The 16,572-nt window shown below is 28.8% G+C and overlaps 2 protein-coding genes across 3 annotated transcripts in view; one reads left to right on the top strand and one right to left on the bottom strand.

Moving 5' to 3' along the window:
• Positions 1–14,612, bottom strand: part of BicC (protein bicaudal C) — a 17,208-nt gene extending 2,596 nt beyond the window's left edge. The window contains exons 1-15 of the mRNA XM_014427553.3: positions 14,416–14,612; positions 12,501–12,544; positions 12,347–12,416; positions 12,183–12,262; positions 11,714–11,926; positions 11,145–11,258; positions 10,948–11,073; positions 10,149–10,367; positions 9,425–9,593; positions 9,184–9,297; positions 5,298–5,522; positions 5,093–5,203; positions 1,764–1,865; positions 1,554–1,687; positions 1,251–1,449 (exon numbers count right to left, since the gene is read on the bottom strand). Coding sequence (XP_014283039.2) covers positions 1,251–1,449; positions 1,554–1,687; positions 1,764–1,865; positions 5,093–5,203; positions 5,298–5,522; positions 9,184–9,297; positions 9,425–9,593; positions 10,149–10,367; positions 10,948–11,073; positions 11,145–11,258; positions 11,714–11,926; positions 12,183–12,262; positions 12,347–12,416; positions 12,501–12,544; positions 14,416–14,593 — 2,098 coding nt within the window. The 5' untranslated portion in view covers positions 14,594–14,612. The remainder of the gene's footprint in view (positions 1–1,250; positions 1,450–1,553; positions 1,688–1,763; positions 1,866–5,092; positions 5,204–5,297; positions 5,523–9,183; positions 9,298–9,424; positions 9,594–10,148; positions 10,368–10,947; positions 11,074–11,144; positions 11,259–11,713; positions 11,927–12,182; positions 12,263–12,346; positions 12,417–12,500; positions 12,545–14,415) is intronic.
• A 99-nt stretch (positions 14,613–14,711) lies between these two features.
• The window catches only part of Mettl14 (methyltransferase like 14), a 16,880-nt gene continuing 15,019 nt past the window's right edge, over positions 14,712–16,572 (top strand). For both annotated transcript variants that reach the window (XM_014427554.2, XM_067052446.1), the window contains exons 1-4: positions 14,712–14,798; positions 14,874–15,383; positions 15,454–15,621; positions 15,976–16,119. In XM_014427554.2, the coding sequence (XP_014283040.1) occupies positions 15,318–15,383; positions 15,454–15,621; positions 15,976–16,119 (378 nt within the window). In that variant the 5' untranslated portion in view covers positions 14,712–14,798; positions 14,874–15,317. The remainder of the gene's footprint in view (positions 14,799–14,873; positions 15,384–15,453; positions 15,622–15,975; positions 16,120–16,572) is intronic.

Below are 16,572 nucleotides of genomic sequence, written 5' to 3' on the forward strand. Positions count from 1 at the left end.
TGAAGAAGCCCTGCAACGTGGGGCGAAACGTTGGCTCATTAAAATAGTATATATTTACTATTTGAGTTTTTTTTTTTTTTTTTTTGACCGCACCCGGACCATATTCCTTTCATCTTATAGTATTTACCATGAAATTAAGAAAAGAAAGAAAAGATCAATGGATTTTTTTTTAGGAATCTTCAGGAATACCTTCACTCCACAGTAATACCAAGTTGAAATGGTTTTTCGCAGAGCAGTATCACAATTTTTTTTTTTTTGTACTTCATCCATATTTGTTACTATCTAATCAAATTGCATTCATATATTTTCAAATCTTTTAGTTCAATCTTAAAGTCACCTGTGTGTTACAAGGTTCTTCTCTTCTAATCTCAGTTACTTCCATCTGTATTTTATCTATATCTTCTAATGCTGAATTTAACAAATCAAACTTACATCCTATTAAATTTTATTCCTAATCTAGTTAAATACTTTTTCTCTTTCTACATTTTAATTATATATATATCTCTCTCTGTACTCTATTTTCTTAAGAATCATTTCTCATGGTAAAATTGATAAAAGAGAATGATTTTATTCTTTGCTTACTTCATAGATAAAAGACCTAATGATGAAGCCCTGCAAAGTGGGGGAAAACTTTGGCACTTTATAAATATTTTTGTACTATTTGAATAATTTTTTTACTGCACACGGACCATCTTCCTTGATTAATTACACAGTCATTCAGTCAACGACCTTCCAAGAGAATGATTTCTCATAACTGATCACTAAAAGCCGTTGTACAAAATCTTTTACTACAAAGATAAGTGTATGGGTGAATAACCACTGTAGGCTAAACCACTTCAACCTCAGAAGAAGACCTGCTTCTAGGAGGCCTCCAAATGGAAGAGACTCAACAGAAGAAGAAGGCCAATCTGGAGACAAGGATCGGAGTTGAAGTTCAAGATATTGATGTTAATTCTTGTTTATCGACAACATTAGCATAACATATGTAATATCAGCAAATAGTATGTAATATTAGTGTGCTAATTGTGCTAACTCCTGTGTTATCAAAAGGCAAGGAATGTGAAAATAAATAAATAATCATTAAATTATTATTTTAAATATAACCACCCATGATAAGAATGATTAATCAATCCAAAATATTATATTTATGATAGTAACTTAGCTAGAGTTTCAGCTTGCTTTTATAAAAGCACCTATTCTACATAATTAGTTTTAAAAATAATATATTTTATTGATACTTTTTCACTTACTTGAGTACTTTTCCAGACCTATAACAGCTAACAGAGTATGGAGATCCTTAAAGCTAGAATTGGATAAATTAGACAGCGTGGCAGAAGATACAGAGTCAAAATAGTTGGAAGATGAAAATGCTATATCCGGAGAACAAGAGTTACTAGTACTCAAATCTAGTCCATAGTGACTAGAAGGATACCAATTACTTTTTTCGACCTAAACAATAATAGCTGTTAATTATGTTTATTATAATAACTGATATAGAATTTAGTTAAAATATGATGGTGTATATTACTACTACATAAATAACATTTTCAAACCTGTGTAAGTTTTTCTTCTTCTAAGTTCTTTTGATCATGGATAGAATAATTGGGGTTAGATTGGCTGAATCCATAACCAGACCAAATAGAATTTGGGTTTCTTACGTCACTTGGTCTTGGAGGCCTTTGCATTGCTAAAAAATAAAACAAAAAAGAAATTAAAATTTAAAAACCTTAATTAAAAAACCTGTTGAAAAATTTAATAATTACCTTGTAATGCTTGTAGTTTCATCTTCTGAAATTCTTCTGGAGTAAGAAGAGGTCTATCAAAGCCAGGAGCTTTAGTCTCTGTGTTGCTGTTGCTCAATGTAGCTACAGAAAATTATTTGATGAATAACTTTTAATATTTCTTAATTTTATTTACATAAATTTTTCATTCATAATTAAAATATGAACAGAACTTTAAATATTATAAGTAAAAGCAATTATATTGTTTTAAAAGATAATAAAATGAACCGTCCCATTGCTGCTAGATATACTTATGAAAAATATAATAAATTACCCAAAGTTTAGCAGAAGAGAAGCCAGTTCAAGAACTAAAGATATCATAGTAAATAATGTTATGTGCTGCATGGTATTTAGAAGTATTAGAAGCATTCAAAGTTTCTTTGATTAAAAGGCTCATGAGCAGTAACTGTCAAAATCCTTTCTAATTCAGAATGAAAATAATAACCATAACATCATAACAATAATAACTTATAATGTATTGATAATGACTTCTTAATTTTTATCAAAATCCTAATCAAAATATTAATAAACAAGAATTTAAAGAAAAAGAAAGAGACTGATATATTTTTTTAATGTGACAATTATAATATGCTCTATGAAAGAAAATTTTTTAAAAGATATTTCAGTTTGAGATAATCCAGACTGTGCTCATACCTTTTCAACTACACCATATCTACAAGATATAGTTTCAGTTTTAGATATAGTTACATTATATCTACAAGATATAGTTTACTAGTATACTGATAACTATAGTATACTGAATTAAAAGTATTTTTGAAATAGGAGTATAGCTATCTTTATTTTTAAAGAGAAATAAAATTTATCTTTATTATATTAAATTTCAAAGAAACTTGACCCTTCAAATAATGTCACACTTCTTTATTTTCGAATTAGGACAAAGTTTTGGACAATCTATCAATTCTGTTTTCCACCATTTTTGTCATTTATCAATCTCCTTTCTGGGATTTTGTATTTTTTTTTTAATTAGTTTAAATTTTCTTTTATACAGTCCTGTTGGTAAATTATAGTCATTTTTGTCAGGAATTTGGGAATTCTAAAAATAGGCCACCAAAAAAGTAAGTACATTAATCCTTCCCAAAAAATCTGGAAAAGTTTATGAGTGATCTAGAGGTACCAATCAGGACAGTTTTGAAGCTTTAAGCTTCAAATTTTGGGGCTCGGAATTAAAAATTTTCAATTTTGTAAATCAGTGGTAATGATAATAAATTTTTGGAAGATTATTGATTGACCATGTGTATAGATGAATGGAATATGGTCCGGGTGCGGTAAAAAAAAAAACTCAAATAGTAGATAATTATACTATTTTATTGAGCCAACATTTCGCCCCATGTTGCAGGGCTTCGTCAGGGCTAAAAAAGATACAAACACTATAGTTACAAAAAGGAAAAAAAGAGAAAAAACATAAGTTTAAAATAACAGGGGTATAAAATGTAAAAAAGTAAGATATAATAAGAAAAATTAAAGGTTGTAAATAGTAAATGAAAAGGGTAATAGTAACAGATAGATAAGAGAAGAAATATTAAAGAAAGTACAAATAAAGAGATGTAAAAAGAAAAAAAAAAATACAAATCAAATGATGAGACTGAATGCATACCGGTTTTGACGGCAATTTAATTTTTTTTATTATATCTTACTTTTTTACATTTTATACCCCTGTTATTTTACACTTATGTTTTTTCTCTTTTTTGTAACTATAGTGTTTGTATCTTTTTTAGCCCTGACGAAGCCCTGCAACGTGGGGCGAAACGTTGGCTCAATAAAATAGTATAATTATCTACTATTTGAGTTTTTTTTTACCGCACCTGGACCATATTCCATTCATAATAAATTTTTGGTTTGTGATGTGTTAATAAGGTATATGTGGACATTTTCTTTTATGTTTCTTTCCTACCAAGATACAGAAACCCAAAAGCCCTATACTAGACTGGTATTATTAATTGTGATGGGCTGCTGGGTTTGGTATTTTGGTCATAACAGAACAATGCAATATTAATTCAATATAAATACGAACAACCAGCCTAAATTTTTATTTAATATTGTTTTAAATATTTAGATTTTGGATGACCGATTTTTTTATTTAAATCATGATTCTTATATTTTTCTATAGAAATATTTTTTTCATATTGTATTTAAAATAGTTTCCTTGTGATGTCTTATCTTATAAGTATTTCATAAATGTGTGTGATAATAAAAAATTAATTTTTTTTAATCAGTTTTTCATTACCGTTATCTCATAACCGGTCTAAAATGAAATTGTGTCAGTAAAATGAGGAATAAAGGATTAGTAATAAGAATTTGAAATTCGAGAGCCTGTTAAAGTAAAATTAATAGAGCTATATAAAAAACGAAAATGCAGTTCTGTCAGGATTTTTATTGAGAAAAAGTGTAATTTATTTTAAAAACTTCAAAGCAATATTTTAGGAGAAACATTGAGAGCAGTAATGTGAAGAAAAGAAAAACTCATGTAACACAACACATCAATTTCATGTCACTGTTGTAGAAACATTAAGGGTGGATCATTAGATTCTTTAAAGGGTTGCCAATTATCATTAAGAAGAAAATCGCTGGAGAAATACATTGTACTGTCACGTAAAGCAAAAAATCACTAGTTTAACAACAATGATGATAAATACTGGGGACAAAGTTTAGATCATTCTATAAGCAAGAAAATGCAATGAAAACTAAAAAAATATCAGTATGTACCTTCATCATATTTTGGTTATGGACTTTTTTTTGGAGGGAGGGACAATGGAATGATTACATTAAAATTTAAATAAAACAAGTTCTTACAGTGATAATGAAAATTGAGATGTTTGATTCCACAAAAGTTGTTACTTATGTGAAAACTCATAGTTGTTTTTGTCATTGAGCCGGAAAGTGAAATGAACACAAATAACTTTATAACTAATTACCTGAATATAATGTATGAGAAATATATTTTTTTACTTTTTTATGAAAATTTCTCATTCTTAATTTTTTAGTCTTTCTCTAGGCCCTGATTCCAAGTACAACAAAAATTTGAACCCTTAACAAAAAAAATTACAATAGTATGCAAAGAGTACAGTATAAATGAAAATTTGAACAATTTATTTTTTTAAATAACAAACAGGAGATTCATACTTGATAAACATTATAATGTTGGACAAGTGAATTGTCAGATTACACAAAATTTTGTCCTTTGATAGAAAATGAAAAAGTGTGAAATTTGAAGGGTTAAGTTTCCTTGAAATATAATGCCATAATAAAAAAATAACAACTAGAAACACTAATATTTAAATAATGGGAAATACCTGTCTTGCTTTGATCTGGTGTTGCAGCATGTGGTACAGGAGAAACAGTTCGAGGGCTTGCGCTCGGGCTTGATATTGTACTAGTATTGCTACTTAGAGATGAATATACGGCTTTTAAAAAAAAGGGATATATTTTATGTAAAGTTTACTTATTTTCTTTACTTTAATCTAATAACTTATTTTTATTAAGAATTTGTAATCTTACCTGGAATATCTGGTAAAGAAAGCGAGCTATATGAAAAATGAGCTTGAGCCAGTCGATCAAGATGTACGCTGTGAGGTGATAAAATAGGAGGTTGGTGATAAGAAATATGTGGAAGCAATTGGAATTGCATTACAGGATGCCAAGCATCTGGTCGCCCAAGCATAGGGACTATTGGAGGTGGTGAAAGGTTTGGGTACACTACTGAGTCATTATTATTGGTTCTCCCTACAAATAAGTACACATGTGATTAAAAAAACAACCTCATCTATCTGAACTAAATGGATCACTGTTTAATAATAATTAATCCATCATATAAAATTTTATTTTCAATTCTTAATCAAGAAATGCAACTTAATAATTAATTATTAAAAACTAAAATATAAGGGCAAGATGGTTCTGGTGGAAGTCAGAAAAGTATTAAAAATAGTTAAATATTGTTTTTTGGAATAGATTAGAAACTATAAATCTCCTAAAACATTAAAGCTACTCATTAAAAAGATAATTAAATGCTCTACCAGCCAGAACAAAAACTGTCAGTAGTAGCAAAGATATAGCATATTTTACTTTTTGTAATTTTGGAACCATGATAATTTTGAAAATATTTTGTGCAATTTTTCATAGAAATTTGTCCACATTTAATTTAATGATGGTTCTTTTCATGCAATATAAGTACAATAAAGCTATAGTCAGCTTAAGATAAGACTACTTTCTCTGAGACAATATAAAATTGCTTTCTGTCGAAACAATTTTATTTATTGAATTGTTCTTTTGTTTCCATATAAATTTCAAATATTATTGGTTAATTAAATCCACTTAGTCCTTTAATCATCATGTTTATATAATAATATTAAAAATGTATAGCTGGAGTAATAATAGATAAAATGATAAACAAAAATAATAACAAAAGGGGTAAAATTAAAAGACAGAAACAAGTAATGAGAAAGGAAATATAGTATGGTGGATTTCCAAAATTGAAAAAATCATGAAAATGAATAAAGGTGTTTATTTCCCGACCTTTATTTATTTTGATGATTCAATCATCAATCCACCATACTATATTTCCTTCCTCATCACTTCCTTTCTTCCCTTAATTTTACCACTTTTGTTATTACTTTTCTTAATCATTTTTTCAGTTAATATTCCAGCTGTACATTTTAAATTTTATTATTTACTAGCTATGCCCTAAGGTTTCACCATTGTTAAATTTAGATTATATATACCGGTTTCATAACACCGGGGATCTCTGGGGATCTCGAGGCGAAATTAAAACTTTTGATAAATTGATGTGTACAATTCATCTTCAGGATCCCAAGGGACACCTCTGTTTCCCGTTTTTATGCAGATCAATTGAGGTGGCTTTATCATTCCTTACGTTGTAAGTATTTCCTGGCATCCTTCATCTTCCAAGTCATCCAATCCCCCCATCATTCATCTCTGAGCACTACCCATTCCTGGTCTTCAGATTTATACACACCAAACCGCTGCTTTCGATAGATTGTTCATTATCCGATCTTCATCCCTAAAGAACTCCATCCCTTACAACATCCGTTGCTCCAATACCCTCCCTACCTTTAAATCCCGCCTGTTCAATCATTTCTTATACATTCAGACCCCAAAAAATTGTAAGCAGATATAATTGTAAATATGCATATAAATTATTACATCGTCCTTAATTATTTTTACACCATGTTTTTTTTTTTTCATTTTATTTTTTATTCATTTTTTTATTTTCCAACTGACTGAAGTTAGAAAGTAACTTATAATTCTTTTTATAATGACTATTAATTTTCTTTGTATTTATGTTTAAGTATCTCTGAGGCTCCTCAGCCCACATCTGTCTATCTTTCTGTATTATTCTAAAGGGACTCGTCCCAGAATAAATAAAGTATTATTATTATCCGGTTTTTCTCGCTATTGCAGGTTGAATATCTGAAGTGGCGGACCTAGAAGTCCAACCATCTTCATATTTTGTTTATTTATTTATTTTCTCTTTTCAAATATTTAAAACCTTTCACACTATATGTGTTGTGTCTAAGAGAACCGACTGTTGAGCCTCTCTTAGTACATTAACAGGCACTCCCAAACCATTCACGCCTGCCACTGTCGATTTTGGTACGAGGCCATTGGTGGATATTATGATTGGAGTTGTGGTAACTCCCTGCAAGTGATACAGTTCCTTCAATTCAAGCGCCTATTCCTGATATTTCCTTGGTTTTTCATTCCAACATCAATAAATTCTGCTTTCTTTTTTCTTAAATTAATAAGGAGGATATCTGGTTTATTATGGCGTACTGTATGGCCTGTAATTATTGATTTATCCCAATAAAGCTTGAGAGGACCTTTTTGGAGGCGTCTATTTGGGTGGTACTTGTAGTATGGGCTCTTATCTTCAATTAAGTTATACTTTATCACCCGTGCAAGTCCAAATGACATGCTTATATCTTTGGTGTAGGATGACACTATTTCACTCATACTTTGTAATTGTTGTTTGTTTTTTGCATATAGCTTAAGATAATAATAATAATAAAGTATTATTATTATTATTATTATATTTGTTTTTAACATTTTATACTATTTATTTCAACATCTTCTAATTTACTATAATGAATATCATATTAATTTTCATAATTTTCTTTGTCATCATATAGTGTTGCCATAGTTTACATCATTGTCATAGAGCTTTGTATCATGTCTATTCAGGCTTGATCAAGACCTGCAATTTAGTTGAAATGTTGGTTCCTAATCAATATTTTTGTCTAATTTCAAGTACTTTTAGAAGGGTAAGGTTTGTTCTTCATTTTGTTCTGCGGGATGAATGACCATTTTATTCTTCAATTAATTATCTTATGGTCCACTATAAAACTTCTAAAAACTAAAATAAATAAATAGCATAATACAAATTAAAATAATAAGGCAATCAAACAAATTTATTGAACAAAAAGGATCTAATAAAGAACATGGATGTGTAGCCTACTACGAAGGCGTTCAGAGTAGTACTAAAAAAAATAGTATTTAAGCTGGTCCAGCAATTATGTAGCCAATAAAAAAATACTACTCCATCATTCAAGCATTCCAATCCATTTTACATTCACTTTTTCTTATCTGTTTGATGGGTTATGTTATGTGTTGTAATATTCTTAAATATATTATTAGAATATTACAATAGAATTTTCTGATCCACTAAAAGCAAATGTCTTACAAGTAGCATCTCTCAATGGCATTTAATAGCCCAGATAGTTGACTAAGCAGAAATTGGAACACCTCAGTGCATATTTCCCCTTCTGGGAATTCTCCTCTTTAGGAGGCAGTGAGTAACAATATGCATAGTGAATCAGTACATTCTAGTCCTATTTTTGGGAATATATATAGATTTTTATTTTGCTCTGCCTTCTTTGGATTTCTCCTCCTTCCTATACCTAATATTCTTTTCGTAAGCACCTACAGCTCTTACCCATAGGACTTGCCCTTCACTTTATGACTACAAGCTCGTACACAGCAGAGTGAAGTTTCCATCCTTTGAGGACTTATAGCTAGTTCCTGTAAGACTCATCCTGTCCATTCATCTCCTAACCAGCTACCTAACCTGTATGAATACGCATTTTCAAGGCCTTCTGGTATAGAGTACCTCACATCTTCAATTGGAGTCAATACCATCAAATATCTAACACAACCACTTTGACAGTTTTATTTACAATATTAGTTAAATTTCATCTTTAGTTTCTGGATTCAATCACTCTTGACCTTTTATGGACATTAGGGTTAATAAGTTTAAATGCACGTGATGAATGTAATTTGTTGAAAAAAAAATATGAATTGCTGTCGGAATATTTTTAAATCTAACAGTAGAATGACCTAATAACAATCAAAGGGACAAAATAATGCTTACATGCTGATTTGAAAATAGGTCCCGGGTTGGGAATAAAATATGACAAAGGTATGTTTACTTCAACAGGGTTTTCATTAGAGCTGAGAAGTTTTCTTCGGGCTTCATAAACATTATCTAAAAAAACAAAAAATGTAAATACAGTAGTTTATGGTTAATCCATCATCTAAAAAAAACAAAAAATGTAAATACAGTAGTTTATGGTCAAACAATCATATTTAAATTTAAAAAAGGAGATACTTACTGACATTTCTTTCAATTCCTTTTATAATGAACGAAAGAATATTTTGTTTTGGTTTATGCCTAGTAGTTATTAAAACATCAAATTTGCTCATGATTTGTGAATTTAAATCGGTATCAATATCAACTGAGTTTTCAGGTACATCAAACATTAATACAATTGGTAGGGAACCCTTAAAAAAAAAAAAAAAAAAATATTAAACTAAAAATGATTACTAGTCACCTAAAAAGTTAGGTGTAACAATGTTAGGTCAACAAAAACGTTAGATGACTCAATTTTTATTGTTTAATTGTTAGTCAATTTTTAAAAAATTGAATGTTCTTTTGGCCAATAAATCCTACATTAAAATTGATTTTATCTCTACCAGAAATTGTTTTATTTTTTAAAACAAACTAAAAGAATATAAGATGAAAGGAATATGGTCCGGGTGCGGTCAAGAAAAACTCAAATAGTAGAAATATACTAATTTAATGAGCCAACGTTTTGCCCCACGTTGCAGGGCTTCTTCAGGGCTATTTTGACGGCAGTCAAAACTAAAATGACCAAAATTATTCCTTTTATCTTTACACATGGTCAATCAATAATCTTCCAGTATAAAAGAATATACTTAACTATCCAATATTATTTCAAACAAAATTATTTTAAAGACAAGTCCTGCTGCTTATAATTGATAAAAACAATATTAATAATAATCACAATTATCTTGTGTATAAATAAGACAACTTACAATGAGTTGCTGTCGGGCTATGTACACATTGTGAATAGACCCAGTAATAGTTACATTACTTTTCTTCAGTGATGGGATATTTGGATCCGTAGGGTCAAGGAAAATAATCTGCGTAGATGTTCTCTGCATTATTCCTTTCAAGTTTTCATTATTTCTGCCTAGAACTATACTGTGATGCTGAGGGGAAATTTCAACCATCATATGTACTGAAACCTGACTCTAAAAAAAAATTAAAATTAATTTCTAAAATTCAGAGATAACATACATTCAATTATAATAAATTTTATTTTTTTAAGCAGTTGTCAGAGTATCTACTGTTGTGGATCAATTAGTCATCTAATGGATGCTACAGCAAATAGACCTCAGAAGAAGGAAAGCCAAGCAGTGTTGCCAATTACAGTGATGTTTGTTTTTATTCATTATATTAAATTATATTTACAAATTGTTAATGTACAAATAAACATTATTGACTACAAATCAAATAATAAAACTTATTTTTTACAATATCTATTTTAGTGAAATCATTTAGCTAAAACCCATTTTTATTTTTCATGTTTGTTCATTAATTAATATGAATTCAAATATTTGTTTTCATTTTAATTCTGATCAGAAAAACTTAAAAAATTTTAAAATAAAAAAGGATTATGAGTGAAGAGGATAGGTTAGAACAATGTTGGGCTGGTGTGCATCTCTCCTCCTACTACCTCAGCAGAAAACTTAAGCTAGACAGACTCCTTAATTTCTGACCAAATCTCCAACTGTCTTCTCTTTTATTTAGGGTATTTTTGTTTTAACTTACAGCTAAGGAGTCACACATGTGTGAAATAAGGAGCTGTGTAGCTTCCTTTACTCTTGCTACTTCCCATTCACATCCTTTTACAACCACCAAGGTTGAGTTTAATTTTTGCCTTGTCCGAAACATGACCTTAAAATTAAAAAATAATATTATTTAGCTGAGTAAATTAATATAAGCTTAATCTGAATTAGATAATATACCTGCACATTATATTGTTCTTGCAATGATTTGATATAAGGAGATGATGGATCAGGTGATAGTGCTAATGCTCCAAGAATAGGCAGTTCAAAACAAAATATCAACGGAGTTAATTCCTGGAATTAAAATTTTTAATTATTTTTATCTTAAGGACTTAATAGAACAATTAAAGTATGTTTTAAACTAAAAGAGTTAAATTTAAGCGTTTAAAGATTAAAATAAGTTCAATTTAAGAACAATTTCTTTGTTCTTAATATTCCTAGGATTTATCTTTTTTTTTTTATATATATTTATAGACACATAAAAATTTTTCTTTCACTTTTTTTAATATCAACAATCTTGTTTAATCATATTGTAAAGAGCCAGGGAAGTTGTCACCAACTAGCCTATCCTGTTCAAAATTAATTAATCTTAATTTCAATAACCTGCTTAAATTAAGTGTTCAATATGAACTGTATTATACTGATCATACAGTAATTAGTAAAACTTTGGTTAAATATTGGATTGGTATAATATTTTAAACTACATTACATCAATTCTCTGATATGAATTTAATAAATTTTAAGCTCACTCGAACTCTTGCCCTAGCTTTTTCAACTCCAGCTACTTCACCTGCTATTGAAACCTGATTACTTTTTTCTGTTGGATTACTTCTGTTTGAATCTGGAAAATGTATGTGGCAGCCTGTTTCCTCCATTACCCTTCTAATTGTCAGTCCTCCTTTACCGATAATATGAGAGTGATCAGTGTAGCTAACATCAATTTTCATATTAACACGACTAGCCTAAAAAAAAAGTTCACATATCATCCAATTTTTCTTAATTTATAAATTAAATAAATTATTTTATCATTTTTGCAATATACATTTGAATTTTTAATGATGTTATTTTGTACACAGTTTCTAATTGATTTTGACAGAATATTCAACTGATTTTTTTAATCTATTAGGTTTCGGAAAAAAAAAAATTGTACAGTGCTGTAAGAAGAAAATAATCAACCAACACAGAAATAAAAACAAAGACAGAAGTTCATGTTCTTACTCTTGTGTCAAGAGATGCAAGAATTTTTTCCCTTGCAACTTTTACATTTTCAGCACGTCCAATAACTCTAATGTGAGGATCTGAAATTGAAAAACAAAAATAACAAAAGTATAGAATCGTGTTAAAAGAATGTATTTCACGATTTTATTGACATTTTTCAATACCTTTCTTGGATTTAGCTCCAAGTTTTAGTCTGGATGGCCAAGTAACATGGGTTTTAGTTTCTTGCATAACCTGTTAAAACATAAATGGTTAGAAACATACTGTGATTTTAACAATATGGTACCTGAGAAATATCTTTTTACTTAAAGTACGTACATGGTCAAAAAATTTTTGAGCTGCTTCGGGGACATTTTCATTTCCTAAAAGAATTAAAAAAATTAATTGTATTTGTCCTAACAGAAATCACTTTGTAATAATTTATTATTGATTTCACATTTTAAAATTAAGCATCTAAAGAAGTAATTAGTAATTAATTTATTGCAATAAAACATTAAATTGTGTAAATGTAAAACCAATTTAAGGCTTAAATAGAACCCTGCCTACTGTTGCAGTAGAAAGATAAAGATGTGGATTATACTAAGTGTCAAGTTAAAGAGTGCATAAAATAGCAAAAAAAAATTGTTTTCCATGTAGGTTGTTTGAGGTGCTAAACTAAATAAATTGTAATTTTATTACTATATTCCCTCTACACCAAAGAATCATTAGCAGAATTTTAATTTTATATTATCTAGAAATAGCATTCTGTGACATTAACCTCTTTTAATAATCAAATCCAAAGAAGGTACAGAGTTTATGTTAATTATAGCTTACAGCATTTTTAATTACATCCCTACTGCTATTAAAGGTTAATGAAAAAAAAACTCTAATGATGTAGTAATAGTAAAATTGATTTACGTAGTAAAGAAATGTATTTTTCCCTAATCCATCTTACGTTCTAATGTTGAGCTTTTATTAATAGCTCTTTTAATATCAAGTATTTAAAAATCAGCAACATTATTTTAAGAGTATTGTCTAAAAAAAAAAAAGTATCAATATTTTCTTATTATCAACACTCTTAAATAATTTGTTCAATAAGTATTTGAATGTTAAACAACACTCAGTGATTTTCTAATGGAATTTAAATAAATCCTCCTACAGCCTGCTACCTAGGGAGAAGGGAGATGTTCATTGGAATAAACATGTATCAATCTCACTAAATTCTTGGGAGACTGTGTGGTCAGTAATATGGTTTAACTGTTACTCATTATTTTAAGATTGAACCAGGAGAAATCAGTGAAATAACAGTTCTTTCCTGCGGAACCTTACAATTTTCGATCGAGAAAAAATTTGAAGTTAGTACTCTAGTCACTTAACTACCTCATGCCCTTTTATTTCACTTAATCAACTTTGATAATCATTGTTAAAATTTTTATTTTTGATTATAATTTAAATTGATGTAATGTATTTGAATTATAATAAAATGGATTTATTTTCAGATATACATACATATATATACCCTATCTTTATTTCAATTTTTATGTTGTTTTTTTTTAATTAAATACATTTATTTAAATTCAAGATTATCTTTTATTTATCATAATATTGTCAGGCAGGTTTTATAAATTTAATAAGTAATGCAAAGATAACAAAGTAGGAAGGAAATAATTAAATTATTGTAATATTACTTGGTAAATAATTATTGATTTGATTTTCTTTAAGAATTTTTAATTAAGAATGCGCATTTAATTTATAGTATTTTTTCACTAAGCAATATTTTCATTCTTAAAAACCGGCATATTTATTTGAATTTATTATTAAATTATATTTTATTAGTTAGTATGATTTCTTTTTTCTTTTTTTTCTTTCAGTAAGTTAAAATTCATGAATTACTTCTCTTATCCTTCTTTCTTTTATTCATTGGTGGTACCTATATGGTTTTATACCTATTGCAGACCTACTCAAATACTTTCTTTGAATGCCCAATTTTTTTAGGTCAACTGTGTAAACAAAGTTTCAAATGACTAATTATAAATCATGCATGCTTAAATTATAATTCTTTTATGGAATCAATAGGCTTTCTTCCAGATTATTATAAAATATATGTATATATTTTTTAAACTTAAAAACAATGATATTGTTATCTAAATTGCTAATCTGCTATTTACAGCTTTATTTTCCAGCACTTAACATGAGACTTTTTTTAAGCATACATTGTATTTTTAAGCCAATATATCTTTTTTTGTTTTCAAACCGAAAATAAGTGCTTCCAGCCTCTTTCTGTCGACTCTAAATCTATCTTGTGAAAGTTCCGCTGAGGTCAAACCGAGCGAAGCAGCCAATTCACTTAAATCTTCCCTACTGCCCAGTGAGCTGCCCCTTCCTGTGCAGTCAGACTGACTGTCTGACATGGCCTCACTCCTGATGCTCATCTTGCCACTGACTGTCTTTAATACAGAATTTGTACATTGATCTATAATCCTAATTGCTGTAATTCCATGAACTAAATTTGTTTTGGTTACAGTTGGACAATCAGATTTACAGAGGGGGGGAAGATCGTAAATAACAATCTTTAGTCAATAATAGTAAATGTAATGAAACGTTAGAAACAACATTTGGGTGACAATATATCTGATGGTAATACTATTTAAATGTTAATTTTAACTTTAGATTAAGAATATAAGTTTATATTTTTATTTCATTTTTTTACAGATAGCATACTAATTGAAAAATGGTAACACTTCAAACCTCTAATAAATTCCAAATTCAACAACTTATGAGGGGGAAACTAATAAATTTTGTTTTATTTCTGTTCTTAGCTAATCTCCAATAAAGTATTTCTTAAAACTATGCCGATAGGTATATCTTCTTAAATTGCTTAAGCCTTGTTTGGGTACAATAGTAGTTATTTGATTACCTACTCAACAAATTTTATTGAATTTTTAAAAAAATTCATTTTAATAACGGTTTGGTATCAATAACTTCCAGTGAGTGATAACCGCCCTGGAAAACATGAATATGGCTGCGTGTATATTTTCTGTTGATAATATAACCTTCCTTCAGTTAAACCGGTTATTTATTTATTTAATTTAATGTGTACTGTTGGAGTTGTTTCTTCCCTTGATAGTTCATGAAATAACGTATGAAAATCTCAGGATGAGTGATACTTTAAAAGAGCTGAAAGAACGCTCTCAAAAAAGGAAAAAACTTCTTGCCCAAACGGTAAATAATTATTTTCTGATTTTCTGGATTATTTAGTTTGGTTTGTGTTTAGCTTTTGGTTCATTTTTAGTTTGGCGTCTCTAATGTTGCTGAACTAAGGCAAGTACTGGGAACAGCTGAGGAAGAGCCTGCAAAGAAGGTTCCTATATTGTCACATACTTCTAATGAAATACTAAATGAAAAAGAAGAAAATGGCAATGATAGTGTTGTTTACAAAGATTCGTCAACATTCCTTAAGGCAAGATATATTCTGATTTTGTTGTTTGGATTCATATGAACTTGGTAATTTTTTGGTATTTTAAGAATATTTAAATATTTATTTTATATTTTTCTATTCTAAAACAGTTTAAGAATTTTGTGGAGAAAACTTGAATATACAAGGATTATATTAGCATGTCTTAATTATGTTTAGAAATGTTTATGTTTTACCATGTTATATGTAGGTATGCTGTTTCTTACTCCTTTACTTACAAGGAGTGCTCTTAAATTTTTCAAGTGATAAATTTTAAAATGCCCATTTACAGTTTACCTTCATTGACTTATAGATTATGTTTATGAAATATTCATTAATTTATAATTATATTGTTTATAGGGAACTCAGTCATCTAATCCTCACAATGATTATTGTCAACATTTTGTTGATACTGGACAGAGACCTCAAAATTTCATAAGAGATGTTGGATTGGCTGACCGTTTTGAAGAGTATCCTAAACTCCGAGAGCTAATTAAATTAAAGGTTTTTTTTTTTTAAATGTGCTTTAATTTTAGACTTTAAAGATATAGAATGTACCAGTGTACCTTATTTCGTTTGGAATGGTTTTATGTCCCTGCTTATTTTCCGGTCCCATGTTCTATAATTCTATTACAAAATAGAAGTTTTATAAATTGATCAATAGTGAATTGAAATGATCAATATAGACTTCATCAACCATTGTATGCTTTAGTTGTGGCCAATGCTTTTTGATAGGTTACTAACCATTCAACCATTAATGTTTGTTACACCTTAAACGCTACAATAACATAAGCATTCGCAAAATGCTGACATTTTTGCGATTAACAATTGATGTCTACAGTTCAAACTACTTAATAGCGAGATGTTATTAACATTTTAAATGAATCGGTGTTAATAAAATCCAATGTTATTAACATTTTAAATGAATCGGTGTTAATAAAATCCAATGTTATTAAC

This window comes from Halyomorpha halys, unplaced genomic scaffold (assembly GCF_000696795.3).
Source record: "Halyomorpha halys isolate HHAL.00 unplaced genomic scaffold, Hhal_1.1 Scaffold655.1, whole genome shotgun sequence".
NCBI lineage: Eukaryota > Metazoa > Arthropoda > Insecta > Hemiptera > Pentatomidae > Halyomorpha > Halyomorpha halys.